Source organism: Somniosus microcephalus, chromosome 1 (genome assembly GCF_052327205.1).
Source record: "Somniosus microcephalus isolate GS21.2 chromosome 1, FLI_Smic_1.0, whole genome shotgun sequence".
Taxonomy (NCBI): domain Eukaryota; kingdom Metazoa; phylum Chordata; class Chondrichthyes; order Squaliformes; family Somniosidae; genus Somniosus; species Somniosus microcephalus.
The window spans coordinates 218,572,417-218,600,357 of NC_140987.1; the positions used below are offsets into that span (position 1 = coordinate 218,572,417).

Genomic DNA, 27,941 nt, shown 5'->3' on the forward strand with positions numbered 1-27,941 from the left:
TAACAAGGGAAATTAGGGATAGCATAAGATCCAAGGAGAGGAAATATAAATTGGCCAGAAAAAGCAGTAAACCTGAGGATTGGGAGCAGTTTAGGATTCAGTAAAGGAGGACAAAGAGATTAATTAAGGGGGGGAAAATAGAGTATGAGAGTAAGCTTTCAGGGAACATAAAAACTGACTGTGCAAGCCTCTATAGATATGTGAAGAGAAAAAGATTGGTGAAGTCAAGCGTAGGTCCCTTGCAGTCAGAATCAGGGGAATTTATAATGGGGAACAAAGAAATGGCAGACCAACTACAGGAAACTTTCTGGTATCCGGCACCGACGGGACCGAGTTGGTGCCGTCCCATCAAAACTGCCGTATAAACCAGCGCTAATGTTAAAACATACGGAGCTTCTCAGCTCCGTATGAAACAACAAACCCTGTTGCTTAGCAACAGCTTCAAAACAGTCGGCCGCAGCTTAAAAGCATCTCTGTAGCTAAGCAACAGCTTCAGCTAGACACTTGGGAGCCACGACTGGAAAAAAAAAGCAACGAGAAGTAAAAAAACTTATAGGAAACGGCTCCTGAATTTTGCCGGTAGATAGAGCTTTCCGGACATTTAACCTCCGGTTAAATGAAAGTTTCCTGTAAATACATATTTTGGTTCTGTCTTCACAAAGGAGGACAGAAATAACCTCCCAGAGATGTCGGGGAACATAGGGTCTAATGAGAGGGAGGAACTGAATGAAATCAGCATTTGTAGGGAAATGGTGTTAGGGAAATTGACGGGATTGAAGGCCGATAAATCCCCAGGGCCTGATTATCTACATCCTAGGGTACTTAAGGAAGAGGCCCTAGAAATAGTAGATGCATTGCTGGTCATCTTCCAAAATTCGATAGACTCTGGAACAGTTCCCATGGATTGGAGGATAGCTAATGTAACCCCACTATTCAAAAAAGGTGGTAGAGAGAAAACGGGGAATTAAAGACCGGTAAGCCTGACATCGGTAGTGGGGAAAATGCTAGAGTCCATTATAAAAGATGTAATAGCAGAGCACTTGGAAAACAGTGACAGGATCGGACAAAGTCAACATGGATTTACAAAAGGTAAATCGTGCTTGACTAATCTACTGGAATTTTTTGAGGATGTAACTGGTAGAATAGATAAGGGAGAACCAGTGGATGTGGTGTATTTGGACTTTCAGAAGGCTTTCGATAAGGTCCCGCATAAGAGATTAGCGTGTAAAGTTAAGGCACATGGGATTGGGGGCAAGATACTGACCTGGATAGAGAACTGGTTGGCAGACAGGAAGCAAAGAGTTGGAATAAACGGATCTTTTTCCGAGTGGGAGGCAGTGACTAGTGGGGTACCGCAGGGATCGGTCCTAGGACCCCAGCTATTCACAATATATATTAATGATGATCTAGACGCGGGAACTAGATGTAATATCTCCAAGTTTGCAGACGACACAAAGCTGGATGGGCGTGTGTGCTGTGAGGAGGATGCCGAGAAACTCCAGTATGATTTGGACAGGTTGGGTGATTGGGCAGATGCATGGCAGATGCAGTATAATGTGGATAAATGTGAGGTTATCCACTTTGGTGGCAAAAACAGAAAGGCAGATTATTATCTGAACGGCAATAGATTGGGAAAAGGGGAAGTGCAACGAGACCTGGGTGTCCTTGTGCACCAGTTGCTGAAGGTAAGCATGCAGGTGCAGCAGGCGGTTAAGAAGGCAAATGGTATGTTGGCCTTCGTAGTGAGAGGGTTCGAGTACAGGAACAAGGATGTGTTGCTTCAGTTGTACAGGGCCTTGGTGAGACCACACCTTGAGTATTGTGTGCAGTTTTGGTCGCCTTATCTGAGGAAGGATGTTCTTGCCATGCAGGGAGTGAAGCGAAGATTCACCAGGCTGATACCTGGGATGGCAGGAATGACGTATGAGGAGAGATTGGGTCGATTGGGCTTATACTCGCTGGAGTTTAGAAGAATGAGAGGGGATCTCATTGAAACTTATAAAATTCTAGCAGGACTAGACAGACTAGATGCAGGAAGGATGTTCCCGATGGTCGGGGAATCCAGAACCAGGGGGTCACAGTCCAAGGATAAGGGGTAAGCCATTTAGGATAGAGATGAGGAGGAATTTCTTCACCCAGAGAGTGGTGAACCTGTGGAATTCTCTACCACAGAAGGCAGTTGAGGCCAATTCATTAAATATATTCAAGAAGGAGTTGGATATATTTCTTAAAGCTCAAGGGATATGGGGAGAAGGCAGGGACAGGGTACTGAATTTGGATGATCAGCCATGATCTCATTGAATGGCGGCATAGGCTCGAAGGGCCGAATGGCCTACTCCTGCTCCTATCTTCTATGTTTCTAATATCAGATCCAGCTTAGAACATAGCAGCACCAAGATAGCGATTAGCAAACCAGAGAATTATTCCTCTAAGTTAGCTGGTTAATACACTGAGTAGCTGGGCCATAGAGACTAGGAAGTTCCCAGATTCAATCCTTTGTCTTTGGAAACACATCTAATCAAGGTGTTAACTCACTCTAGCCCTGAACCCTTGTATTTTTACGGTTTCTCCCTTATCTCCACTTCTGCCCTCTCTAAGCTCATCATAGCTATGAGACCTTCCTGCTCAATCATTGGCCCCTTTCTCTTCCTTATCTACCTGCTGCCCCAAGACAACTTAATTTGCGGGCACTGGGCCAGCTTTCAAATGTACATTGATATCAGTTGATTCATGCATGATGGCGTCATCCAAAACTCTGCTGCCCATATCCGAGCCCACACCGAGTCCTTGAATTACATTGGCTCCTGGTCCACCAACACTTCCGATTTAATTTCTCATCATTGTGTTTAATCCAGGGGTGGACAATTATTTGGGCTGGAGGGCCACTTAACAAGTTTGGGTGAACTATTAAGGTGCGTGGTCGTGCACCAATCGCGCAGTCCCACGCAGGCCGCTCATCAGCTCCTGCCATTGGAAGAGATACCGCGCAGCAAATTTAAAGGGACCGCGCATGCTGGTGAGAGCAAAGTGTTAAATTGGTAAATTTGAAACAGGCCAACTCATAGGGGTAGATTTACCCGATCCTGTCGGGAAGAAGGCGGGACTTCCCCTTTCGGGTTTTTGACCCGCCTACTTCGACGTCCGGCCAATCCGTGCGATTTTCCCTTGATTGACCTTGTTGAGCCCGCCCAGCGGGCTCAGCAGGCCAATTAAGGGCCACCTGGCAACAGGTGACGTCACAGACTGAAATTTCATTTGTCAAGAGTTCTTGACAGATGAAATATCAGTGTTTCACAGCTGTTTGAAGCTGTCAAACACTGACAGTCTGAGTTCTAAGCTGAGTCACTCTGCACAGACTCAGTTAGAACTTTCACCGGCATTCAAAGCTGAAGGCTGTCACTTTTGACAGATCGCAGCCGTTCAGCTTTAAGTTCCGGCTGAGTGATGCGCTCCCGACAGCTACAGGAAGAAAGGCTGTAAAGGTAAGTACAGGTAAGTAAAAATTCTTTACACACTTTAGACACACCAAACACACTTACCTTTATGCTCGTGCACCCATCACTCACCTGAGCACCAACATCGCGACCCCTCCAACTCCTTCAACCCGACGGCCCGCCTGCTCTAACCTGGCGTGGTTTGGAGCCGTCGGGAATCCCACACGAAAACCCTCAAAATAGGGATTAGGCTAAAAACTGCCTGTTAACTACCTGTTAACAGGCAGTTAATTCGCACTAATCCCTTCCCGCCTGGTTTTGGCGGGTCCCAGTGCGGGGCGGGTACCCGCAGCCCTGGAAACTTACGTGGGGCGGGGTTTTGGGCGGGATGGTGTCGGGACCCCCAAATTCGGGATTCCCCCCCCCCCCCACATGCCTGAATCCCCGCCTGACGGCTCCACGAAAATCTAGCCCATAGTGTTGATCATCACTCCCACTTCTACCCTCCCAATATATAAACAGAAAATATAGTGTAAAATAGTAAAATCTTCCGTTACTAAATGAATAAAATAATTTATCGATCTATATGTTGTACTGAAAGTCTACGTGGCTGTTTGGCAGAGCGGCTTGAGTGTGCGGGGCCTCTGACGCGAGAGTTGTTCTCTTTTTAGTGTGCTGAGTACGGGAGCCCGAGGCTTCACAAGGCCTGAACTACAGTCGCGTTACCTGGAGTCCTTGTACTCTGGGATCCACTCCCGTGTCTAAGACGGTGGCGACAACCCCTCCCCTGCCGTCGTACCTGGGTACCGGGAGAGCGAAAATGCAGCGCCAGTCTCTTTCTTCAGTAAAAGAGTCGACATAACTGGGTCTGCATCAGGGTTATGCCAGGAGACTGGCGGTACTCCCGCAGAATTCAGACAACACCTTTCACCCAATTGCACCAATAAACAAAAATAGCATTTTATAACTCACTGGAATAAAATCAAGCTCGGGACTAATTTTGAATTAGTCACTAAAATTCCTTCAGAGACGTATTGAGACTAAAAACTTGCTGCAAGTTTAAAAAAAAAAGTTCTAAGTAAACAATCTTCCAATCGATTCATTTGTGTCAGTCTGAGTCAAGCTGCCAATGGCGTCATTTTATATATTTAAAGTACTTATGTTCTTGTGCATTTACCTGGAAAGTTTGCAAAGATTTATGGAAACTGAACCCAAAAACCACGAGTAAACTTACCTGTCACGTTGCAGTGATGGAGCAGAAACTGAGGTTTCGGGTGTGAATAACTTTGATTTACAAGCTGCAGATAATGCAATAAGTTTCTATTTCCATGCAATCGCTTCTATCTGGTTCAGTTCCGATTTCTATTCACATTGCAGTAAAAATGACTGCAGATACCGCTGTGAACAGTATCTGTTTACAGCGATATCGGCATCCTGTGTTACTGTTGTTGAATTATTTTTGCAAACTTCAAAGGGGAGGTTGTAGCAACGACACATTGATGCAGCGAATGACAGATTCGATTTGCCCGCCTCTGTTTTTGGTTATGACTCCCCTGCTGTCTCGGAGACAATGACAATGTTACGTGGGGTGGGGTCAGGCTAGGAGTCAGGTGCGGCGGACGTTCGGCCTCGAAGCCAGGCCTTGGTAGGCCGGATTGAATCCATTGGCAGACCGGATATGGCCCGTGGGCCGTATTTTGCCTGCCAATGGATTCAATCTCTTCATGACCTTGCCCTTCCCTACCTTAGTAACCTATGTCAGCCCTACAACCCCGCCCACAGAACTCTCTGTTCTTCTGACACTGGCGTATTGTGCATCCTTTCGCCCCACCATTTGCTGTTGTGTCTTGAGCTGCAGAGGCCCTACGCTCTGGAATTCCTTCCCTAAACCCCTTTGTCTCTCTAGCTCCCTCTCTACCTTTAAGCACCTCCATAAAACCAACCTCTGTCACCACCACTAATATTTCTTTCTTTGGCTCAGTGTCAATTTTTGTCTCATTATGCCACTGTGAAGCATCTTAGAACACTTTTCTGCTTTAATGGTGCTATATAAATGCAAGCTGTTCCAACAAGTATCTGCTATGTGTACTCTATTGTACAGATAATCCTAAGTATTGGCTGAATAGGCTACCATAGGTAGAATGTCAAAAGCTAATGCCGGATGCTCCTGATAGCTTAGCATTGTAATGTATTAAAGTATTGTGTAGAAGACTCAAACTTGTTACTCACCACTGATGGATGACAACCTTGGCTGTTTAAGTTACCTTCTGAACAGCCAAGCTGTTAAATGGAGGCTCTCTAGGTTAATGTAGATCTCTGCCACAATCTCCAGTGAAGGATTCTGCCTGTGTGGGATCTGAAAGATTCAATTGATGCTCAGGCTGCACAGATCCAAAAAATAAGTTTCTCTTGGTTGATACGGAGTCAGTAAGATGACTATTATTTCTACTAATTGGATGAAACATTGCCACCTAGGAGATCATTACTCTGTCCAGTGCCTCAACTTGGCACTCCTGACTGCTGCGACAAAATCATAGCAAACTTTCATTCTAGAAAGGTGCCATGGGATCTTTTTCTAGATAGCCCTGTTTGTGAAATAGGACCTGAGCTGTCTCCTGATGGGATATTTGCTGTGGCATCCTGCAGCCCCATAAGATGTATGAAAATGTTGCAAAGGTTTGCTCATAGCAATACTATATCTGCATGGCATGGAAAGACTAAGGGGGAAAAATTCAGTATCGCCCCGTTTGGGGCGCCATTATCGGCCGTGCGTAAAGTTTAGCGCCTGGCGCTAATTATCGTCTCTGACGGCAAACTTGGCTTTTATCGCCCCTGGAGGTGATTGGAGCGCTAAATCAGGCGCTTCACACCTGTCTTAAGGTGCAAAGGCCAAGGAGCGAGGCGCTACCTCAGAGCGCTGGCGAAGCAAGGAAGGGCAAATCAAAATGAACCTGCAAAGTGGTGCTCAGTACCCAAAACTCCTTCACACAGCGTTGAATCTCTCCAGAAGTCTCTCTCTCTCTCTCTCTCTCTCAGAATGCGTGGTGCAAAAATGTCACCAACAAAAAAAGGCAGGAAGCGGTCACCTTTAAATAGTGCTCCCCCAGTCCCTTTCTGACTGCAAAACGCTCCCCTCAAACTGTCGGTGCTAGCAGCAGGCGGTAAGGCAGGGGGCGCCACTCAATATCCGGTCCGGGGCGCTACCGGGGCGTTGCGCACTTGACTGACGTCACGATCTGCCGGCGCAGGAGATCGTGGTGGTAGTGTTTATTGCCGCCGCAAAATGTCTAGTTAATTTCGCGAGCGGCACAAACATCGCCGCGCTGGGCGCTAGTTGCTTTGCGCCCCATTAGCACCTTAAGAAGGTGCTAATGGGAGGTGCAAACAACTGAATTTTCCCCCCTGAGAGATCCGAAATGAATCCTGCCCTGCTTCTTTACATAGGAGGGAATTTTGCCAGCCTTGGGGAGGCGGATTTGGAGGCAGGACTGCCGGGAAAATGGTAGAATCTGGGAGCGGGTACCCAACCCGCTCCCAACCTGCCTCCGTGCCATCTTCCCGGGAGGCAGGTCCCTGACTCGCGCAGCGACCCATCTCCTCGAGGCGGGAAGGGGATTACAGCCACTTAACTGCCTGTTAACTGGTAGTTAACAGTCAGTTAAGAGGCTTATCCCCATTTTACCAACACAAATGCGGGTTTCCCAACGTTGGGAAACCCCGCCAGGGTCAGCAAGATGAGTAGTGGGTCTGCGGGGGTGAGAGGGGTCAAACAGTGCGCTGTGGAGGTGAGTGATGGGTGCAGGTGTGGAGAGGTAAGTATGGGAGGTGAGTGAAAAATGTTAGAAAAAGTTTCCTTACCTTTGTTTCTTCCTGCAGGCTTCAACCCTTGGGGACCCGGAGGTTCCTCATCTCCACGGCAGGGATGACAGAATGGCTGCTGCATTCTCCGATGCCACAGCCATCTGATTTCTGCTCAGGAAAGAGGTTTGGTGAGTCTTGAGTACAAGGACTCACCAAAGAACAGAGATTGTCAGTGTTTGACAGCTTCTCAAAGCTGTCAAGCGATGACAATTCATCTGTCAAAACATTTTGACAGATGAAACGTCATACGCTGATGTTCTCTGTCACCGGTTTTCCCTTAATTGGCCTGCTAAGCCCACAGGGCAGGCTTAGCAAGGTCAATCAAGGGAAAATAGCGTGGGTTGGCAGGACGTTGTTGGGGGCGGGAGTGAAACCCGACAAGCAGCAGTCCCGCCCCCAATGCGCCCCCATTGACAAAATCCAGCCCATACTTTTCTGCCTGGAAACTCTGATTTGTCTCAGACCACAGCTAACCATATTACTTAATACTGGAATCTTATGAGCTTACATGCTTTGTGTTCATGCTTTCTGAAAATGGGCGTCCAATCCTATAATGGAACAATTGGTCAAGAGTGAGCAGCAGAAACAAGACCCATAACTTTAGTTTGCTCAATATTTTGTCTTTTGGTGTCCGGGCCAACATTCCTCTCTCAACTAGCACCACCACCTGGTCATTCACCTTATTTACTTGTTTGTGGGAGCTCGCTTTATGCAGTTGGCTGCTTTATTTACCTACACACCAACGCTTACTGCATTTGAAAAGTAATTATTTGGTTGTGAAGTGCTTTGAAATGCCTGGGACATGATGAGGTGTTAGACGGAGAACTAAGTTTCCCTGCCCTTGGATTCATTGACCCAGAAATTCAGGTCGGGGGCTTCCCGCGGGTGCAAGCCCCCAACCTGTACTTGCCTAGCGCGCCGGCCGTTGAGCTGTGGGCCCACGTGGTATTCCGATCCTGGGCCTCCTCCAACCTCCGGCGCGCAGTGTTTGCGTATCCCAGGGGCGCAGTTAGTTCGATGCGTCCCCTGGGATCACGTGGGCCATGGAGAGCCAGTGGTAGCGGGGAATACTTCATTCATAAGTTTGACAGGAAGAGCTGTCAAACCTATAAATACTATAAGCCCCAAAACAACACTGAAACTTCAAATAATTTTTTTTTTTAATTACATTTTTAAAATAACTATAAATTACATGAGATAACTATTTTAAACAATAATTTAAATTTTTGAACAAATTAATTACATTTTCTAACTGGGCTAAAAATAAACTTACCTTTAAAGTATTTAAAAATAATAAAACTGGAAAAAATGTTTTAATTTTAATTAATTCACCACTTACCTTGTTAAAAGCAGGCCTTACACCTGCTTTTTAAAAGTGTAACTCCTGGGGACTTACCCTCCCGGAAAAACCTGGAAAAGAAACGTAAGTTCGATGCGCATGCGCAGCCTCTCCTGCGCACGCATTCCACCTCTGAACCCCTTCTTTCAGGGGAACGGAAGTGCCGTTTTCCCGCGCATGCGCAGTGCATGCACGAAACCGGCACTTCCATTGGGCCTACAGGAGAGTACCCCGTGCGTACTCACCCGTGGAGACCCGAATTTCTGGGCCAATTGTTATTTTCTCTCTCTCTCTCACTCTCACTCTCACTCTCACTCTCTCTCTCTCCCCGCACCCACCAGCTCCTCCTTCCCTCCCCCCCACCAGGGCCAAAAGATCCTTGGGATTGGCACTATTTGGATGCGGGAAGAGAGTTACTCTCCTGACTCTTGGTGAAGGCCATATTTTTCTCTGGCCATTTCTCTCATGCAGCCATTAAACAACAAGATGAGACAAAGCCCCATTTTCACCATCTGCAAGCTGTGTCAGTTTTGGACAAGGCTCTTGCTTGTCTCCTCGTGTCCTGAATTGAAGTAGCAGAGAGAGGCTTGGTGACGACATCGACCCTGTTTCTCTCTCCACGGTTGTTGCCTGGCCTGCTGAGTTTTTCCAGCGTTTTCTGTTGTTATTTCGGATTTCCAGCATCCGCAGTATTTTGCTGTCGTATTGGTGAAGAGGTTGCCTGTTCGCTGAGGAAATATCGCATGATGTGAGGAGGGAGAAATGGAGGAAGAAACTGGTTTAAGAATGAATTCCTCCATAACATCTTGGATGACTCTTGACTTTTAACCTAAAAAATGGTTATCTTCTTCCCTGGGAAAATTCCATCAAAATACTTTTCCTGAAAACAGTTTCTTTCTGATATTGCATGGTTTGGTGTAGCAGAGGCATGATTGGAATTCTAAATCTGACAACACATTCATACTTCAATCACCAGAAATTAGTTTTAGCTTTGAAAGTGTTGCCTGATGTACTTTAGCCCTAAAGCATGACTGGAATTTGAAATTCAATAGCATTTTCACACTTGAGTCACCAAAATTATTCTCTTAGAAAGGTTTAGGGAACAATTGTTTTTATGTATAATTACCATTTCCAAACAAAGCAATACGTGAATGTAAAGATTCAGTCTTGCGTTCTTTAATGCCAATATCATCAGATTTGCCCTTCAAAAGATCAATTTTAAAGGCTTTTGAATGTAGTTATCCTAGTATTTAGAGTCTCAGAAATCAATGGGAAATATCATTAACTGAGGGGGGTGGGGTGGTGGTCAGTACACTAAGGCAGCAAATTTAATAGACTATGGCAGCAGAGAACAGGAAGACAGTAGTCATTATTTAAAAAAATATTGATGCAATTTTGTTTCATGACAAATGTGCACTTGTACACTTTTTTACTGGTGGCTATTATATTGGAAAGTAAATATTTTAGCAGCTCAGCTGAACATTGGGTTCCATGGATTTTAACTGAATCAAACCAAGCTAAAAGTTCCAGTTTCAAGCAGGTTTGCTCATCCACAGCATTAATTAGATTGACTTTCTCTGTCTAATGGCGTATTGCACTCTACTCCAACCTTAATTTTCAATGGAAAGTATTGATAAATATTATCATTGATAAATACTTACCATCGATCAACTCTGGTTTTTGATTTCCCTTTTCAAACATGTTCTGAATACTTGGGTTTCCACCTGTAATGCAGCACATGTGTACTTCTGAGGGCATAACGCTAGGGAGGAAGCTCTTCCTGGTAAGGGGCAAAAGCATCACTAATAATTAAAATTAATTTTAACATGGTATGCAAATCTAAAGGGGCCATATTCCCATGATTCCCTCCTACTGTCACCTGTACGAAGCTAGCATTGCAGGCAGTGCTGTTCTGTGCAGTCAGCATTTAAATATTAGAATCAAAGAAACTTATAGCACAGAAGGAAGCCATTTGGCCCGTCGTGCCTGTGGAGGCTCTTAGAAAGAGCAGTCATGCTTAGTCCAACCTCCCTGCTTTTTGTTTGTAACCCTGTAAGTTCCTCCACTTTTACTGTAACCTTCACGTCATCCGCTTCCTTTGTGAAGACAGATGCCAAGTACTCATTTAACAGTTAGGCCACGTCCTTTGCCTCTACATGAAGATTTTCCTTTGGGTCCTTAATAGGCCCAATTTTTTACCTAGCTAACTGCTTACACTTTATATGTTTATAAAATGTTTTAGGGTTCAATTTAATGTTGCCTGCTAATTTTTTCTCGTAACCTCTCTTTGGCTTTTGCATTAGATTTTTCCCTCCTGTACTTTTCATAATCATCTTGGTTATTAACTGAATCTTGCTCCTGACATTTGTCATAAGCTGCCTTTTCTGTTTTATTTTACCTTTTTAATGTCTTTGTCATCCAGGCACATTATCTTTGGATGCTTTGCCTTTTCCCTTCAAAGGAATATGCCTAGCTTGTACCTGAACTATCTCTTCCCTGAATGTCCTCCATTGCTCTGTTACTGCTTTGCCTGCCTTTTCCAATCTACCTGTGCAAGGTCCCTTCTTAAATCACTGAAATTGGCTCTTTCCTAGTTGAGCATTTTTTTTTTGATATTTCTGGTCTCTTTTCATAATTACTTTAAACCAAATTATGTTGTGGTCAAATACTGATTTTTGGATTCCTATAAAGTGAATTTGCAATTTAATTGATTTCTGGTGATGGTTACTAGTTGATCTCCAGCAGCATTGCACCCAGTGAGTCAATGTAAAGTGTAGTCTTCAGTTGAAGTGGGGGGGGGGGGGAATAGTGGGCACGTGTATAGGCATTCCAATCTAATTAATCTAATTAATTATTTCTGTTATTTAGAGGAGGGAAGGACTGCCCACACCTGGCAACAACTACAGACCTGTATCTGTAGGCAGAGGTACACCTACCTCGGCAAGTGTGGGAAAAGTTGTCTTTGTGGCTTTGCTTCACTGTAGAAGCAGTGACAGTGTGGTGCTGTCTCCTAGAAACTGACCCCAAGCCCACCTCCACCACAGGAGCAGCACTGCTGATGGCTGTCAAGGTCACCACAGCTCTGCACTCTCTGTGCCTCTGACTTATGCCAAGCTGCTGCAGGAGACTTCAGCAACATCAGTCAATCTATAGTTCACAGATGTATCCAGCAGATGAACTGATTTGTTGTTGGTCAGGCTGAGCAGTTTCCCTATGGACAACCTGCAGCAGCATGAGAAGGCATTGCATTTTGTGTTGCATGATGGGATGTCCCAAAGTCCAGGACTCTTGCACACAATTCTTTTCATAATCCACAAGGATATTCACCCCATCAACTTTAAGGTCATCTGTGACAATCAAAATAGGATCATGGAAATGAATGTCCGTTTCTCTGGCAGCAGTCATGGTGCCTTTATATCAAGGTCATCCATGGTGCCAGGATTATTCAAGGCACAAAGAAAATTGCAAGGTTGGCTCCTTGGTGACCAAGGCTACCCTCTTGAGCCCTGACTTTAAAACCTCAGAGAGCCACAAACAGCAGCAGGCACGGATGTAATGAGGCCTATGGAGCCAGCAGGATCATCTTTGAAAACACAATAGGCATCTTGAGGTTGTGCTTCAGACACTTGGATGGATCTGGGGGCATCCTATGATGCAGTCCCACCAAGGTCTCCAAGATCATCACTGTTTGCTGCACAACCTTGCCATCCAAAGAAGCTTTACATGGGTGCATGTGGAGGAAGAAGACAAGCACTTGCAGGCAAAAGAAGAATACAGTGAAGACAAGATGCCCGAAGAGATTCCTGTGGAACTACTTTGCAGACATGCAACAGGCTCTAGCAGACCTTCACCTGAATGGAAGTGGCTCTCTTCCTCCATGTCCTTGGTGATGAAATGTTCACTGTTGGGGTGGTTACCTGGTCCTGCACCCACCTGTTACTCATTAAATCTGCAGAGCTAGAATTACCTTTGTTGGTGCTTGGACCAGAAGGTTGCTGTAGACTGCAATTCTCTTGGTAAGTGCTGCTACGTGCCACTTGCAACAACATTTAAGAAGCTCAACACCATTCAGGACATAACCTATCCGATTAATGCTTTTGCCACTGGACTCCAGATTTACCCTCTCCATCAATGGCATAATGTGGCTGCAGTATGAACTATCTACAGGATGCACTGTAGCAATTCACTAAGCTTACTTTGATAGCACCTTCCAGTCCTACAACTTCTACCACTAAGAAGGACAAGAGCAGCAATATCATGGGAATACCATCAACTCCAAGTTTCCCTCCAAGTTGCACAACCCGACAAGGACATATACCACCATTCCATCATGATTTCTGGGTCAAAGTCCTGGAATTTCCTACCTAGCACCATTGTGGAAACACCATCAGCTCAAGGGACGCAGTGATTCAGGGGAAACGCTCACCACCACCTTCTTGGGGAAACTAAGGATGGGCAAAAAATACAACGTTGCCAGTATCACCGCCCCCCATCTCGTGAATATATAATGAAGAATTATTAATGTGAGAGATAGATGTATGTGTGTATGTCAGGTCTCCTGCAATCTGGTGTGTGCAAAACCTTCACCACTCCGCTCCTAGCCATCATGCGAACACCACAGGAAATTCCTCTTACTTTAGTGGTACACTGTGTTTAAGTAGCTGTTTTGTGTTAATACATCTTCTCTCACATACAAGTTACCTGCTATATTTATGGGACAGATATAACTTTTGATTACTTGAGGCCATGTTGTAAAGCTGCTTACCAGCTTAGTTTTTATGTGTTCTGTTTGAAGGGATGCAAATTTTTGAGAATAGGTTGTGACATTCTGCTTTTCCTCTCCAGCATTATGTTAGTTGATTAGGCACAGAGTGCCCTACTGCATGTACTTGTTCCAGTGCTTTTTAAATATAAAAACAGAAAATGCGTGGGGAATTTTAACATCAAAGAGTGAGTGGTTTTGGGAGCGGTTGGATGGTAATAGGCGCTGAAATTGACAGTGCGTCAGGAAGCCGGCTCCAACCCGCCAACTTCCATATTTCACTGGAGCGCATTCGACAGCGTGTGAGAAACCCCTTCAGGAGAGGTGGTTTACCAATGAAAAGAACTAAGAGGCAGTTTATAATGGGGGTTTTCAACTTTCACTGTGGGTCCACGGGTTTCCCGAACTTCCTGGACCTCAACAGTGAAAGCAAAGCGAGAGCAATTGAGGGGGCTGCACAAATGACAAGCAAAAATTACTATAAGTACTGAGACCTCACACCTGCTTCCTTGCCTAAGTGAAAGGCTTTTGCTCACAGCACTTGTTCTGAGGGTTTACTTTCAGTACTTTGCAGGTGAAGTTTACTACTTTGGAGGCAACTTCCACGGCATTGGAGGTTTGTGTGTCTGATCTCCATTTTGCATCTGTCATATATCAGATCGGCATGGGTGCCATTGTGCTGTTTCACCTTGGACCTCAGATGAGGACCAAGATGAGCAGCAGTATCAACAGGAGCAGCAGCCTTCTCCTCACAAACCTGCCGCACAACAGGAGAGATGGGATGAGCACAGAGGTGCAGTTTGTAGGAGACGATACCCCCAACACAGGTTATATAGGCAGAGGATCAGCTTCCTTGACATATCCGAACACCAGCGCCTCAGGAGGCTCAGGGTATTGTAGTGTATGTGCCTTTAAGAGCCCCCTTTGTACTGTAATGCCGGTAATGGCCACTTGGGCTATATAAGCCTGTATATTGTGTTGTATCAGTTAGTTCCCCTCCAGACTTTGTTCAGTAAACACCTGTGAAACCAACTCCTGTCTTCAGTGTCTCTATTAACACATGGACACAACAGTGGCGACGAATTGGAAACGGACTTACCTGCAATTCGGCAGCACCTCAAGGACATCGATTCCTCTGGCGTCCAAAGTCGAAGAAAATCAAGAAAAAGAAAAAGCTGTGGTTTCACCAGCTAGCCAAGCTGGTGGCAGGTACTGCAATAATCCTTCCTGGGCGTCGGGCTGGGGCTCCAGCGGCTGGCTCCGCAGCTAGGCCAAGCAGCGAAGGCGGAGGCAAGCAGTAACAGACGGGGAGGGAGCACTCGGGAGATGGCCGGCGCTGCAAGCAGGTCGGCGTTCAGACCTAGCATAGAGAGTCCGGCGGGAACGAGTCTCCACCTGTAAATAAATAAATAAAAAGAAGGGAAACCCGCGGGAAACAGCGTTGTCATCGGCAGCAGCGGTGGGGAAGCGCGGGAAGCGCCATATCTTTTCTGCAGAAAAGAAAGTAAAGCGCGGGAAGCGCCATTTTTTTCTAGGATGCCTATGTCTGGCAATATTGATGCTTTTGATAATGAGATAGAGGATTGGACCACATATGTGGAAAGAGTGGAGGTATATTGCACCGCAAATGGAATAGAAAATGAAAAAAAGGTGTCAGTACTTCTAAATCTAATGGGCGCAAAGACATACGGGCTGTTACAAAACTTAATCACTCCAGCCAAACCAAAGGACAAGAATTTTAAAGAAATTGTTGATACCCTACAGGAGCACTTAAACCCAACACCGCTGCTGATAGCGGAACGATTCAAATTCTTCAAGAGGAATCAACACAAGAATGAAAGTAACGCTGATTACCTCACCGAATTAAGAAAGCTATCAAAGCACTGCCAATTCGGGGCAGGACTAGCAGATTATCTTCGAGACAAATTCGTCTGCGGTCTCCTAAGTGAAGGAACACAGAAAAGGCTACTTTCTGAAAAGGATTTAACACTGGACAAGGCTTTCAGTATGGCTGTATCATACGAAGCAGCCGCAAAAGGAGCTGCAGAGATACAACAAAAGACACAGGACTTCAGCACCCATGAAATGACACAGGCTTTCGAGAGATGTTATCGCTGCGGCAGATCCACCCATGACCAGAGGGACTGCTGGTTCAAGGACAAAGCATGCAGGCAATGCGGAAAGATTGGACACATTGCACGGGTATGCCGATCTGGACAATAAAAATCCACGGACAGGAAAAAAAAATCAATAAAGAAAAGTACAGAAAGGTACAAATGATTACGGACAGTAGCTCCGAAGACCAGAAGAGCGATAGCGACTCCGAAAACAAGAGACTAAGCTGTCTCAAATTACATAATGTAATTGCCAAAGAAGATTACCAGACCATTTGGGTTACCCTCATGATAGCAGGGTCCCCAGTTAAAATGGAGCTAGATACAGGATCAGCTCTGACCGTCATAAATCGACGGGATTACGAGCGGCTATTTCCGCATATACCTTTAAAAGACACATCCATTATCTTGAAAACATATACGGGGCAGAAAGTATACCCCAACGGAAAAATAAGGGTGCCTGTTGTATACAACGGCAAGGAAATACAAAAGTTGTATTTATACGTTCTGCAAGATGGTGGTCCACCGCTGTTGGGACATGAATGGATCAGGAAAATACGTTTAGACTGGCACTCCATTCAGGCACTGACGGTGACCAGTAAGGAAAAAAACGATGATGACGTCATACCTGAACGATTAAAAGACATCTTGGCCAACGCCAAAGAAGTGTTTCAAGAGAAACTAGGAACCTTGAAAGGCATCACCGCCTCAATAAAAGTGGAAGATGCGGCAATTCCCAAGTTTTTTAAGGCAAGACCGGTGCCATACGCAATTCGTCCAGCAGTCGAGACAGAGCTGGAGAATTTGGAAAAGGCAGGCGTATTATCCAAAATAGATTGGAGCGAGTGGGCAACACCCATCGTCCCAGTCATGAAGAAAGCGTTGAATAATGATAAATCTGAAGAACAAAGAAAAATTCGCATCTGTGGAGACTTCAAGGTGACTGCAAACCCGGTCCTTCACACGGTACAGTATCCTCTTCCGAGGATAGAAGATATTTTCGCCTCACTATCCGGAGGGAAACGTTTCACCAAAATTGACTTGGCACAGGCATATCTACAGATGGAGGTTGAAGAGGCCTCTAAAAAGTATCTCACGATAAATACACACAAAGGCCTGTACCAGTACAATCGACTGGTTTTCGGAGTAGCATCCGCTCCAGCTATCTGGCAAAGAGCTATGGAGCAAGTCCTCCAAGGGATTCCGGGGACTCAATGCTACCTAGACGACATCCTTGTAACAGGAGAAAACGACAACGAGCACCTTGCCAATTTGGAGCAGGTGCTCACTAAGCTGAGAGAACGGGGCCTACGAGGAAATCGCCCCAAGTGCGAATTTTTCCAGAATCAAATATCATATTGTGGCCACATAATTAATAAGGAAGGGTTGCATAAGTCACCTGAAAAAATTGAAGCGGTCATAAAAGCCCCAGCACCTGAAAATGTTTCACAATTAAGGTCGTTCCTGGGATTAATAAATTACTATCATAAATTTTTACCGAACTTATCAACTCTTCTGCACCCTCTTAATGAACTGCTACAAACAGGAGTAATTTGGAAATGGAGCGAAGACTGTAAACGTGCCTTCCATAAATACAAAGACTTAATCACGTCCAAAGAAGTTTTGGCTCATTACAACCTATCACTGCCAATCAGACTGGCGTGCGATGCATCCCCTTATGGCGTAGGAGCGGTATTATCGCATAAATTCCCTGATGGCTCGGAACGGCCGATAGCTTTTGCGTCATGCTCATTGAACTCAGCTGAGCGTAACTATGCCCAAATCGACAGGGAAGCACTCAGCCTGGTATGGGGAGTGAAGAAATTCAACCATTACCTACACGGAAAAAAATTTACCTTGTTGACTGACCATCAACTCCTCATCTCCATATTCAACCCTAAAAAGGGTGTTCCCATTATGACAGCGCAAAGGCTACAGAGGTGGTCCCTTTTTCTAGGGGCACACCAATATAACATAGAATACAAAGGATCAAAACAGCATGGGAATGCTGACGATTTATCGCACCTACCGTTACCAATGGTAGAAGAAGCACCTACCGTAGACCCAGTGGAGATTTTCCACTCTACCATAGTCGAATGTCTACCAGTAACAAATTCTGCCATTGAAAGGGAAACTAGAAATGACCCGACTCTCTCTCGAGTCTACGATTTAACAGTGAAGGGATGGCCAGCACATGGCGAACCACTGTTGCCAGCATTCTCGCAAAGAAGAGAACAGCTGTCAGTGTGCCGAGGAACCTTGATGTGTGGATCCAGAGTGGTGATTCCACCCAAACTCCAGGATAAAGTTTTAAAGGAGCTTCACGAGGGGCATCTGAGTGGAGTGAAAATGAAGAACCTAGCCAGGGCGTTTGTATGGTGGCCAGGTATCGATGGAGACATCGAAGAAATGACCAAGAGCTGCCTAGGATGCCAGAAGGTCCAAAACGCTCCACCACAAGCCCCTCTACATCCATGGGAGTGGCCCTCATCTCCCTGGCAAAGGGTATGTCATCACTTCCTGTGAACTGTGAACTATGAACTGTGTACATACCTCACTTCCTGTCATATGTCACTTCCTGTTAGACTGGTATAAATACTGGACTGTTCAGTATTGTAAGAGGCTTCTACCAGAGGCATGGTAAAGACCTCTCTTGTATATAGTGTGTTTATAAGTTAGTTAAAGCTTACTTTAAAGTTACTTGATGGTAAGACTCCTTTTTCTTACATCAGGGTACACATCGACTTTGCTGGTCCATTTATGGACTCAATGTTCTTAATCGCGGTTGATGCACACTCCAAGTGGCCGGAGGTAATAAAGATGTCCTCCACCACCACGGAAAAAACCATCACAGTATTAAGGACCATATTTGCCAGGAATGGGCTGCCTGAACAGATCTGTTCTGATAATGAACCGCAATTTGTGTCCGAAGAATTCAGGAAGTTCTTAAAAAACAATGGGGTTAAGCACTACATGTCCGCCCCATACCATCCCGCCACCAATGGATTGGCTGAAAGGTTTGTCCAGACCTTCAAGAAGGCCATAAAGGCCATGGGTAATGAAGACATAAAACTTCAGCACAAGGTGGATAACTTCTTGTTCGCATACAGGAATGCAACACATATGGTTACAAACCAAACTCCCGCCATGATGTTCTTCAATAGAAGCCTAAGATGCCGGCTGGATTTGATCAAGCCAAACATCAGAAGGGACGTGGAGAACCGGCAATTTCAAGGCATGAATGAAAGGCCAACTAGAACCTTCCAGATAGGTCAACAAGTTTTGGCCCGGGACTACCGTACCGAGAAATGGCAGCCTGGAACTATCTGCACACAACTAGGACCACTGATGTATACCGTGGACATTGGAGAAAGCATAATAAGGCGCCATGCTGACCAAATCATAGAGTCATCCGAAAAGGGACAACCTACACCATAACTCTATACGCCTAATGATGGAGTAGAGATACCCATATCTACCTCCGATCCAGTGATACTGGAACCCGATGAACCCGACACTGGCATTCAAGCCGAATTAGCCTTGCCAAAAGAACCTACTACACCACCGAGGCGTTATCCGGACCGAGTCAGGAAGCCTCCAGAGAGACTGACTTATAATTAATTAACTGCAGCAATGTGTAGATTATTTTTCTTGTAACATGTAATTAATGATTACTTAAAATATTATGTACTGGTTGGCTAAAAGGGGAGGAATTGTAATGTATGTGCCTTTAAGAGCCCCCTTTGTACTGTAATGCCGGTAATGGCCACTCGGGCTATATAAGCTTGTATATTGTGTTGTATCAGTTAGTTCCCCTCCAGACTTTGTTCAGTAAACACCTGTGAAACCAACTCCTGTCTTCAGTGTCTCTATTAACACACGGACACAACAGGTATCACGTCAGGTCATGGCAGACATTTGTAGCCTGCTGGAAGAAGCCCTGCTGCCAACTGGACCTAGTGGCTACACTTTACCAGTGCTTAACAAAATGACCACTGCCCTCAACTTCTTCACCTCGGGGTCCTTCCAGGGATCGGCAGGAGATATTTGCAGGAATTTGCAGTCGGCCGCCCACAAATGCATCACACAGCTGACCGATGCCATGTTTGCCAGGGCAGGCAATTATGTATACTTTGCCATCAATGAAGCCAGTCAGAATGAGCATCATCAACTGCACACATGTGACAATTAAGGCACCCCCAGATCACCAAGGAGTGTTTGTGAATCGTAATCCACTCCCTCAATGTGCAGTTCATCTGCAACATCAAAAAGATCATTATGCAGGTGTGTGCAAGATTCCTAGGGAGCTGCCATGATGCATTCACCTGTGCCATTCCACCCTCCCTGATCTATTCGCACCTCCACCCTCCCTGATCTCTTCGCACCTCCAAACAAACTTAACGGCTGGCTGCTTGGAGACATGGGCTATCTACTTAAGACGTGGCTAATGAAACCTATGAGGAGCTCAAGCAATGAGGCCAAAGAGCATTACAATCAAAGCCATATGACAACGAGATGTGTCATTAAGCAAGCAATCAGCCTGCTGAAGATGCGCTTCAGGTGCCTCGACAGATCAGTAGGAGCCCTTCAATAAGCACTAGTCAGGATCTCCAGAATGATCGTGGTTTGCTGCGCGCTCTGCACAACATACCACAGCAGCGAGGATTGGAGCTGCAGGAGGAGCAAGGCGCAGAGCACATTGCCTCTTCAGAGGAGGAACGTCCTGTGGCCTTGGTGTCAGGAGCAGCGCACATTGCTGCTCGGGATGGACTCATCATAGCAAGATTTAGTTAGGTTGCAGCACTTGCCCCCCACCCCGTAGCACAAAGAAGTCATGCAATCAACGAAGCATCCCTTTCACAGGCACCCATTGCTGAGATTTATGTCTTGTCTTTCCATTCATCAGAACTGAGAAGGCCAGTTGCCAGGCTGCAGGCAAAAATGGGAAAGACTGGAAAGAAATAATTTTATATGTGGTTCAAAACTTATACATTAACTTACCATTGTGACATGTCTAACACACCCATGTGCATACCCTGTGCAACTGGTAATCTTTCATCTTCCTTTTCTTAAAACTCCTACAACATGCAACCCCTGTGGCTTCAGCAGAGGTAGAGACAGACCGCCCACATCCCTGCTCTGACTGCTCAGATGCTCTTGGCCAACGTCCTCTGGGTTTTGGAGCCCGTGAGGGCCCTGCCAAAGACTGCTCCACCTGCTCCTGTGCAGGGGCAGACTCGGCCATCGGGACACGAGGCAGCATGTGGGGCACTGACTGAGGGACATGGCAGTGGTTGAGAAGTGGAAGCACTTTGAGCAGAGTCCCCACTTCTATGTCCTGTTTCGCTACATGTGATCTGTGAGACACCAGGTGACAACACAACTAGCTGTCTTGTTGCTCCCACCGACGTGTGTGTGTGTATCTGCGCTGGTGCATGGTGTGCATGGGTCCTGTGACAGTGCACCCTCAGCTAGCGACCTCCTCTGAGGAGTCATCTTCCTCCTCCAGCTCCACCATCTGTGAGACACCTGTGGGAGATTAAAGACATAAATTAGAACTGTCAGGATAAGAATGTTTTAAGTGAACATTATGCACATGATCATATTTCATTGGCATCAAGCCAACATGAGCGACTGTTGCATGCCATGTGGCTGTGTGATATTTAATTCTGTCACCAGGTAGCTGGGAGCTCCCCATCTCCCACTGCCAGGCACGCTGACACTCCGCTTATCTCAAGTTCATCCTCCTCTACAGCTGTGAGTGTGACGATGATTGGAGGGCCACCTCCGGTTCTCTGCCTCTCCCTGGTGTTCTGTGCTCTCTTCTCCTGCAAGGAGGGAAACAAGAGAACAAGCGACCTTTGAGTGAGAGTCATGGAATGAGTGGAACAGATGGATGGTCAACATCTGTTGAGGGTGACTGAGGGAGAGGTGTGACATTGCATTAAGCTGAGGGTAAGTTTCAGTGCTGGATGGTCAGATGGGGATGTGAGGAAGTGCATAGACAGAGAGGGATGGGTGCATCTGCAAGATACATTGGTGTGAGGAGTGATGTGCAGGAGTAGGCTTGGGAAGGCAGAGTGAGGGGGTTGGGGTGACATGCACATCAAGATGTAGTTGAATGTGCCATTGTACTCACCTTTCCTGCCCTCATGAGGTCATTAAATCTCTTCCTGCACTGCATCCAGGAGTGTGGCACCACACTCTTGCTGCTCACCTCCTCTGCTATCTCCAGCCATGCCTTCTTCACCAGTTAGGCTGGCTTCCTCCTCCCATCAGCGGGGAATAAAATCTCCCTGCGAGCCCTTACACCGTGCAGCATGAGGTCCAGGGAGGCATCACTCAAGTGAGCGGCAACTTTTGAACATTGAGACTTCATTGTATACAGCTAGCTATCCTTCTCCTGTCCCCACAATCCTTCAACTGGCATCTTTGTAGTGTTCCTTTAAATACCTCTGCTGAAATAGACCCATGTCTGCCTTCATCACGCCCGATCGCATTAATTGGTCAGGAAACCCGGAAGTCAGATGCAAATGCAGTGGCTGAGTTAAAAAGCCACTGACAGACTTGCTGCAGCTACTTCTGGGTTTCCAGCGCGCTACTGGACCCCCCCGGCCCCCGCTCCCATCGCACCGCCAGGTAAATATTCCGGCCTGCTTGTCTATCATCATTTGTAAAAAGAAAAGACAGTTTAACATTTTTGGTGCATAGACCCTTATTCCAGCATTTTCTGTATTTTGTTTTAGCTTTCCAGCCTTTTCACTTTTAAATAGAATTTATTCATTTGTGTCTAAGCATTAAAAAATACAAGCAATTTTAAGAGATTTTTTTGTTTAGGCTGTCCAGAAGCAGGAGAAATGTTGACTAATATATAGTATCCTAGGCAAAATATTGAACTAAAATGATAAGTTTGTGCTGTGCATTCAAATCCATCACTGGGCACCTTTTGCTCAGTCAATAACAACTGTCGGCAAAAAAGTTACTGGCTTATAAGGTTACACGTGATAACAGGGTAGAACTGTCGTCTAGATGTGTATTCATCATAATTGGCAATGCATCTTCTTGAACTACTGTCAGTGATTTAAGTGAATTAGTAAGGAAAAAAGATTACCTTGCAATATTGGTTTGACTGTGGACTCCTTTTCACTAATTGTTTTTGCAGATTCAGCTTTGATGGCATTGATGCAGACAGCGAAGGAGAGGAGGTTTCCGATAGATCCCAGGGCTCATGCACTCCAAGGTCTCCAAACTCTGTTGCGTTATTTGCCAGTAGTGGAGATGAGCTGGACTCTTTTGAAACTCACCAGGAAACTGAGATAAACGCCAGGGGATCTGAATCCATGCCTTCATCCAGCAGTGTATTGCCAAAGGTACTAGGATAAATGCTATTAGTTAGGAGGTAAACCACTGTGATTGTGTAATCTGGGCAACCTTGAAAGTAGACATCCCAATGAAATAAGTTCTCTACTTAAGCTGGCATACAACAACATGTTACTAGCAACTTCAGAAAAAGCTTTTGAGGTTAAATAATGCTGATTTATTGCTGGAAAGTTGTAATACATGAAATAATTCATAAATTTTAAAAACAGGTAGTTGATCAAAACAGGAAGCCCTACTTGACACAAAAATTATTTGTATGCACATATGTTTGTCTTTATTGTGTTTTGCAAGATTGTGGCATTTTGAGACTGGAGAGCTGACCCAGAGACAGTTAACAAACAGATTTCAAAACTGTTGTTGCTCATGTATTTCCACGTTGTATTATTGTATTCTACCAGTTTCAACCTGGCAAAGAAAACTGATAGGAAAGTAATATTTCGATATAGTGGCTGGGTCTGGGCCACTAAGAATCATGAATTTATTAATAAAAACTACCACCAAGCTGGAAAACATGTAACTCCCCGTATTTTCTTTTTTCCTTGGTGATAATGGTCACCATGCAAATAGGGTGCTCTGGTAGTATTTACTGCCCACACTATTAACCTTCATTTAGTGTTAACCAATGTCCCCTTTGAGCTGCGCAGGCGCGCAGCCGATGAGCTGGCTTTTAAATAGAAAAAACGCGCATGCGCGGAACTTTGAATGGCCCACGCAGCCCGTTAAAGGAACCACGCGGGCCAAAAAGGAATTAGAAGGAACATTGGTGTTAACTGCAGTTTTCTTACATTTGTTAGGTTGCCACAAAAATATAGAATGAAGGCCATTAGCATTTGTAAATATCAACCAAAGTTATATTTCCAGAATGAAACATGCTGTATGGCAAGGTTCCTCGATTATGTTCAGAGAAGGTTCACTTAGTTCATCATAAATCTTACCAAGGTCCACATGGAATTCAATCCTGATTTTCATTTAGACTCTATTTCATTCTTTCTACCTGTTACATTTCTCCTTTCTCAGTGTTTCTGTCTTTTGAACCTTTTTTCCCTTTGTTTTTCTTTGTTACTCTCACCCTAAAAAACTTTGCATAAGCAAAAACGATGGTAATTCTCCGGGTTAGCATTGCAACCTGTTTCCTTGATGATGTTGCTCAGTTTTTCCAGGCAAAATGTAACAAAATGCTGTAACAATCTGTGATTACATGGATGTTGCTGCTCCCCTTAACTCTTGTGCTTTGAAAAGATAATGGCCTGGATTTTGTGGCAAAAATAATGAAGTGTTGGCTGCTCGAGGAATTCCGGCTCTGTGTTGATGAACTGGAGTCCGAGCTTCAAACACTGAGACACATCAGGGAGGGGGAGAGTTACCTGGACTCTGTGTTCCAGGAAGTAGTCACACCAATTAGGTTAACTAATTCAGATGTAGTCCGTGGTCAGGGACAGGAGGGTGTGACTATGAGTGAGGCAGGTACGGGGATCCAGGAGGTAGTGTTGGAGGAGCCGCAGCCCTTGCTCTTGTCCAACAGGTTCGAGGCTCTTACTCCCTGTGAGGACAGGAGCAGGGACTGCAGGGAGGATGAGCATCCTGGCCACAGCACCGTGGAACGGGGGGCCATTCAAGTGGGGGAGTAAAAAGAAATGTTGTAGTGGTAGGGGATAGTATCATAAGGGGGATAGATAGGGTTCTTTGCAGCCAAGAGCGAGAGTCCCGAAGGTTGTGTTGCCTGCCTGGTGCCAGGGTTAAGGACATCTCCTCTGGGCTGGAGAGAAACTTGGAGTGGGAGGGGGAGGATCCAGTTGTTGTGGTCCATGTTGGAACCAACGACATAGATAGGACAAGGAAAGAGGTTCCGCTGAGGGAGTATGAGCAGCTAGGGGCCAAATTAAAAAGCAGAACCACAAGGGTAATAATCTCTGGATTACTACCTGAGCCACGAGCAAATTTGACTAGGGTAAATAAAATCAGAGAGTTAAATGTGCTCAAAGACTGGTGTGGGAGAAATGGGCTTTGCTTCTTGGGACACTGGCACCAGTACTGGGACAGGAGAGAGCTGTTCCGTTGGGACAGACTTCACTTGGCCAGTGCTGGGACTAGAATCCTGGCGAATCGAATAATTAGGGCTGTAGAGACTGCTTTAAACTAATTAGTGGGGGGGGGGAGTTTCAAGAGAGCGAAAAATAAAAATGTCAGCGGAGAAGGCAATAGAGCAAAGTAGCAGTGGGGAAATTAAAAACCCGAGCGTGTCAGGAAGGGACAGTATATATAACGATAAAGGTAAAGGGGGTAAAAGCAGGAATAAATTGTCACAAAACCTATTTAAAAGTTCTTTATCTGAATGCACGCAGCATTCGTAACAAAATAGACGAGTTGACGGTACAAATAACTACACATGGGTATGATCTGGTGGCCATTACAGAAACATGGCTGCGAGGTGACCATGACTGGGAACTAAACATCCAGGGGTATTTGACTATTAGGACAGACAGGAAGGAAAGGGAGGTGGGGTGGCTATGTTAATAAAGGATGGAATCACTGCAATAGTGAGAAATGATATTGGGTCAAAGAATCAGGATAGTGAAATAGTTTGGGTGGAGATAAGGAATAATAAGGGGAAAAAGTCACTAGTGGGCGTAGTCTATAGGCCTCCTAACAGTTGCAACTCTATTGGTCGGAGTATAAATCAGGAAATAGTTGGGGCTTGTAATAAGGGAACAGCTATAATCATGGGAGATTTTAACTTTCATATTTACTGGACAAATCAAATTGGGCAGGGCAGCCTTGAGGAAGAGTTCTTAGAGTGCATTAGGGACGGGTTCCTTGAGCAGTATGTTACTGAACCAACCAGGGGGCAGGCAATCTTAGATCTGGTCCTGTGTAATGAGACAGGATTAATAAAAAATGTCCTAGTAAAGGATCCCCTTGGAATGAGTGCCCATAACATGGTTGAATTCCAAATTCAGTTGGAGGGTGAGAGAGTTGGATCTCAAACCTGTCTGTCCTTCCTAATAGTCAAATACCCCTGGATGTTTAGTTCCCAGTCATGGTCACCTCGCAGCCATGTTTCTGTAATGGCCACCAGATCATACCCATGTGTAGTTATTTGTACCGTCAACTCATCTATTTTGTTACGAATGCTGCGTGCATTCAGATAAAGAACTTTTAAATAGGTTTTGTGACAATTTATTCCTGCTTTTACCCCCTTTACTACTTTACCTTTATCGTTATATATTCTGTCCCTTCCTGACACGCTGGTTTGACCAAGCTTAAATAAAGGAGACTATGAAGGTATGAGAGCAGAGTTGACTAAAGTGGACTGGGAAAATAGATTAAGGTGTAAGATGGTACAGGAGCAGTGGTGTACATTCAAGGAGATATTTCACAACTTGCAAGAAAAATATATTCCACTGAGGAAAAAGGGGTGTAAAAGAAATGACAGCCATCCGTGGCTAAGTAAAGTAATAAAGGATAGTATCTGACTGAAAACAAGGGCATATAAAGTAGCCAAATCTAGTGGGAGGATAGAAGATTGGGAAGCATTTAAAAGCCAGCGAAGAATAACTAAAAGATTAATTAAGAAAGGGAAGATAGATTATGAAAGTAAACTAACAAAAAATATAAAAACAGATAGCAAGAGTTTCTACAGTTATATAAAAAGAAAAAGGGTGGCTAAAGTGAATGTTGGTCCCTTAGAGGACGAGACCGGGAAATTAGCAGTGGGAACATGGAGATGGCAAATACGCTGAACAAATATTTTGTATCAGTCTTTACAGTAGAGGACACTAAAAATATCCCAACAAACAGGGGGCTATAGGGGGGGAGGAGCTAAACATGATTAAAATCACTAAGGAGATGGTACTCGGTAAGATAATGGGACTTAAGGCGGATAAGTCCCCTGGACCTGATGACTTACATCCTAGGGTCTTGAGAGAAGTAGCGGTAGGGATTGCGGATGCATTGGTGGTAATTTTCCAAAACTCCCTGGATTCAGGAAAGGTCCCAGCAGATTGGAAAACTGGTAATGTAATGCCCTTATTTAAAAAGGGAGGTAGACAAAAGGCTGGAAACTATAGACCAGTTAGCCTAACATCTGTGGTTGGTAAAATGTTGGAGTCCATTATTAAGGAAGCAGTAACAGGACATTTGGATAAGCATAATTTAATCGGACAGAGTCAGCATGGTTTTATGAAGGGGAAATCACGTTTGACAAATTTGCTCGAATTCTTTGAGGACGTAACAAACAGGGTGGATAAAAGGGAACCAGTGGATGTGGTGTATTTGGACTTCCAAAAGGCATTTGACAAGGTGCCACACAAAAGATTACTGCACAAGATAAAAAAAATCACGGGATTGGGGGTAATATAATGGCATGGGTGGAAGATTGGCTATCTAACAGAAAACAGAGAGTTGGGATAAATGGTTCATTCTCGGGTTGGCAATCAGTAACGAGTGGTGTTCCGCAGGGGTCAGTGCTGGGACCCCAACTCTTTACAATCTATATTAACGATTTGGAGGAGGGGACCAAGTGCAACGTATCCAAGTTTGCTGACGATACAAAGATGGGAGGGAAAGCAGTGAGTGAGGAGGACATAAAAAACCTGCAAAAGGACATAGACAGGCTAAGTGAGTGGGCAGAAATTTGGCAGATGGAATATAATGTTGGAAAGTGTGAGGTTATGCACTTTGGCAGAAAAAATCAAAGAGCAAGTTATTATCTAAACGGAGAGAAACTGCAAAATGCTACAGTACAAAGGGATCTGGGGGTCCTGGTGCATGAAACACAGAAGGTTAGTATGCAGGTACAGCAGGTGATCAGGAAGGCCAATGGAATCTTGGCTTTTATTGCAAGGGGGATGGAGTATAAAAGCAGGGAAGTCTTGCTTCAGTTATACAGGGTACTGGTGAGGCCACACCTGGAATACTGCGTACAGTTTTGGGTTCCATATTTAAGAAAAGATGTACTTGCTCTCGAGGCAGTTCAGAGAAGGTTCACTCGGTTGATTCTGGAGATGAGGGGGTTGACTTATGAGGAAAGGTTGAGTAGGTTGGGCCTCTAC

The 27,941-nt window shown here is 45.1% G+C and overlaps 1 protein-coding gene across 5 annotated transcripts in view; it reads left to right on the forward strand.

Annotated features, from left to right (window-relative positions):
- The window catches only part of arhgef28a (Rho guanine nucleotide exchange factor (GEF) 28a), a 678,106-nt gene that overhangs the window by 352,605 nt on the left and 297,560 nt on the right, over positions 1-27,941 (forward strand). For all 5 annotated transcript variants that reach the window (XM_085990347.1, XM_085990327.1, XM_085990336.1 and 2 more), the window contains one exon: positions 22,673-22,880. In XM_085990347.1, the coding sequence (XP_085846473.1) occupies positions 22,673-22,880 (208 nt within the window). The remainder of the gene's footprint in view (positions 1-22,672; positions 22,881-27,941) is intronic.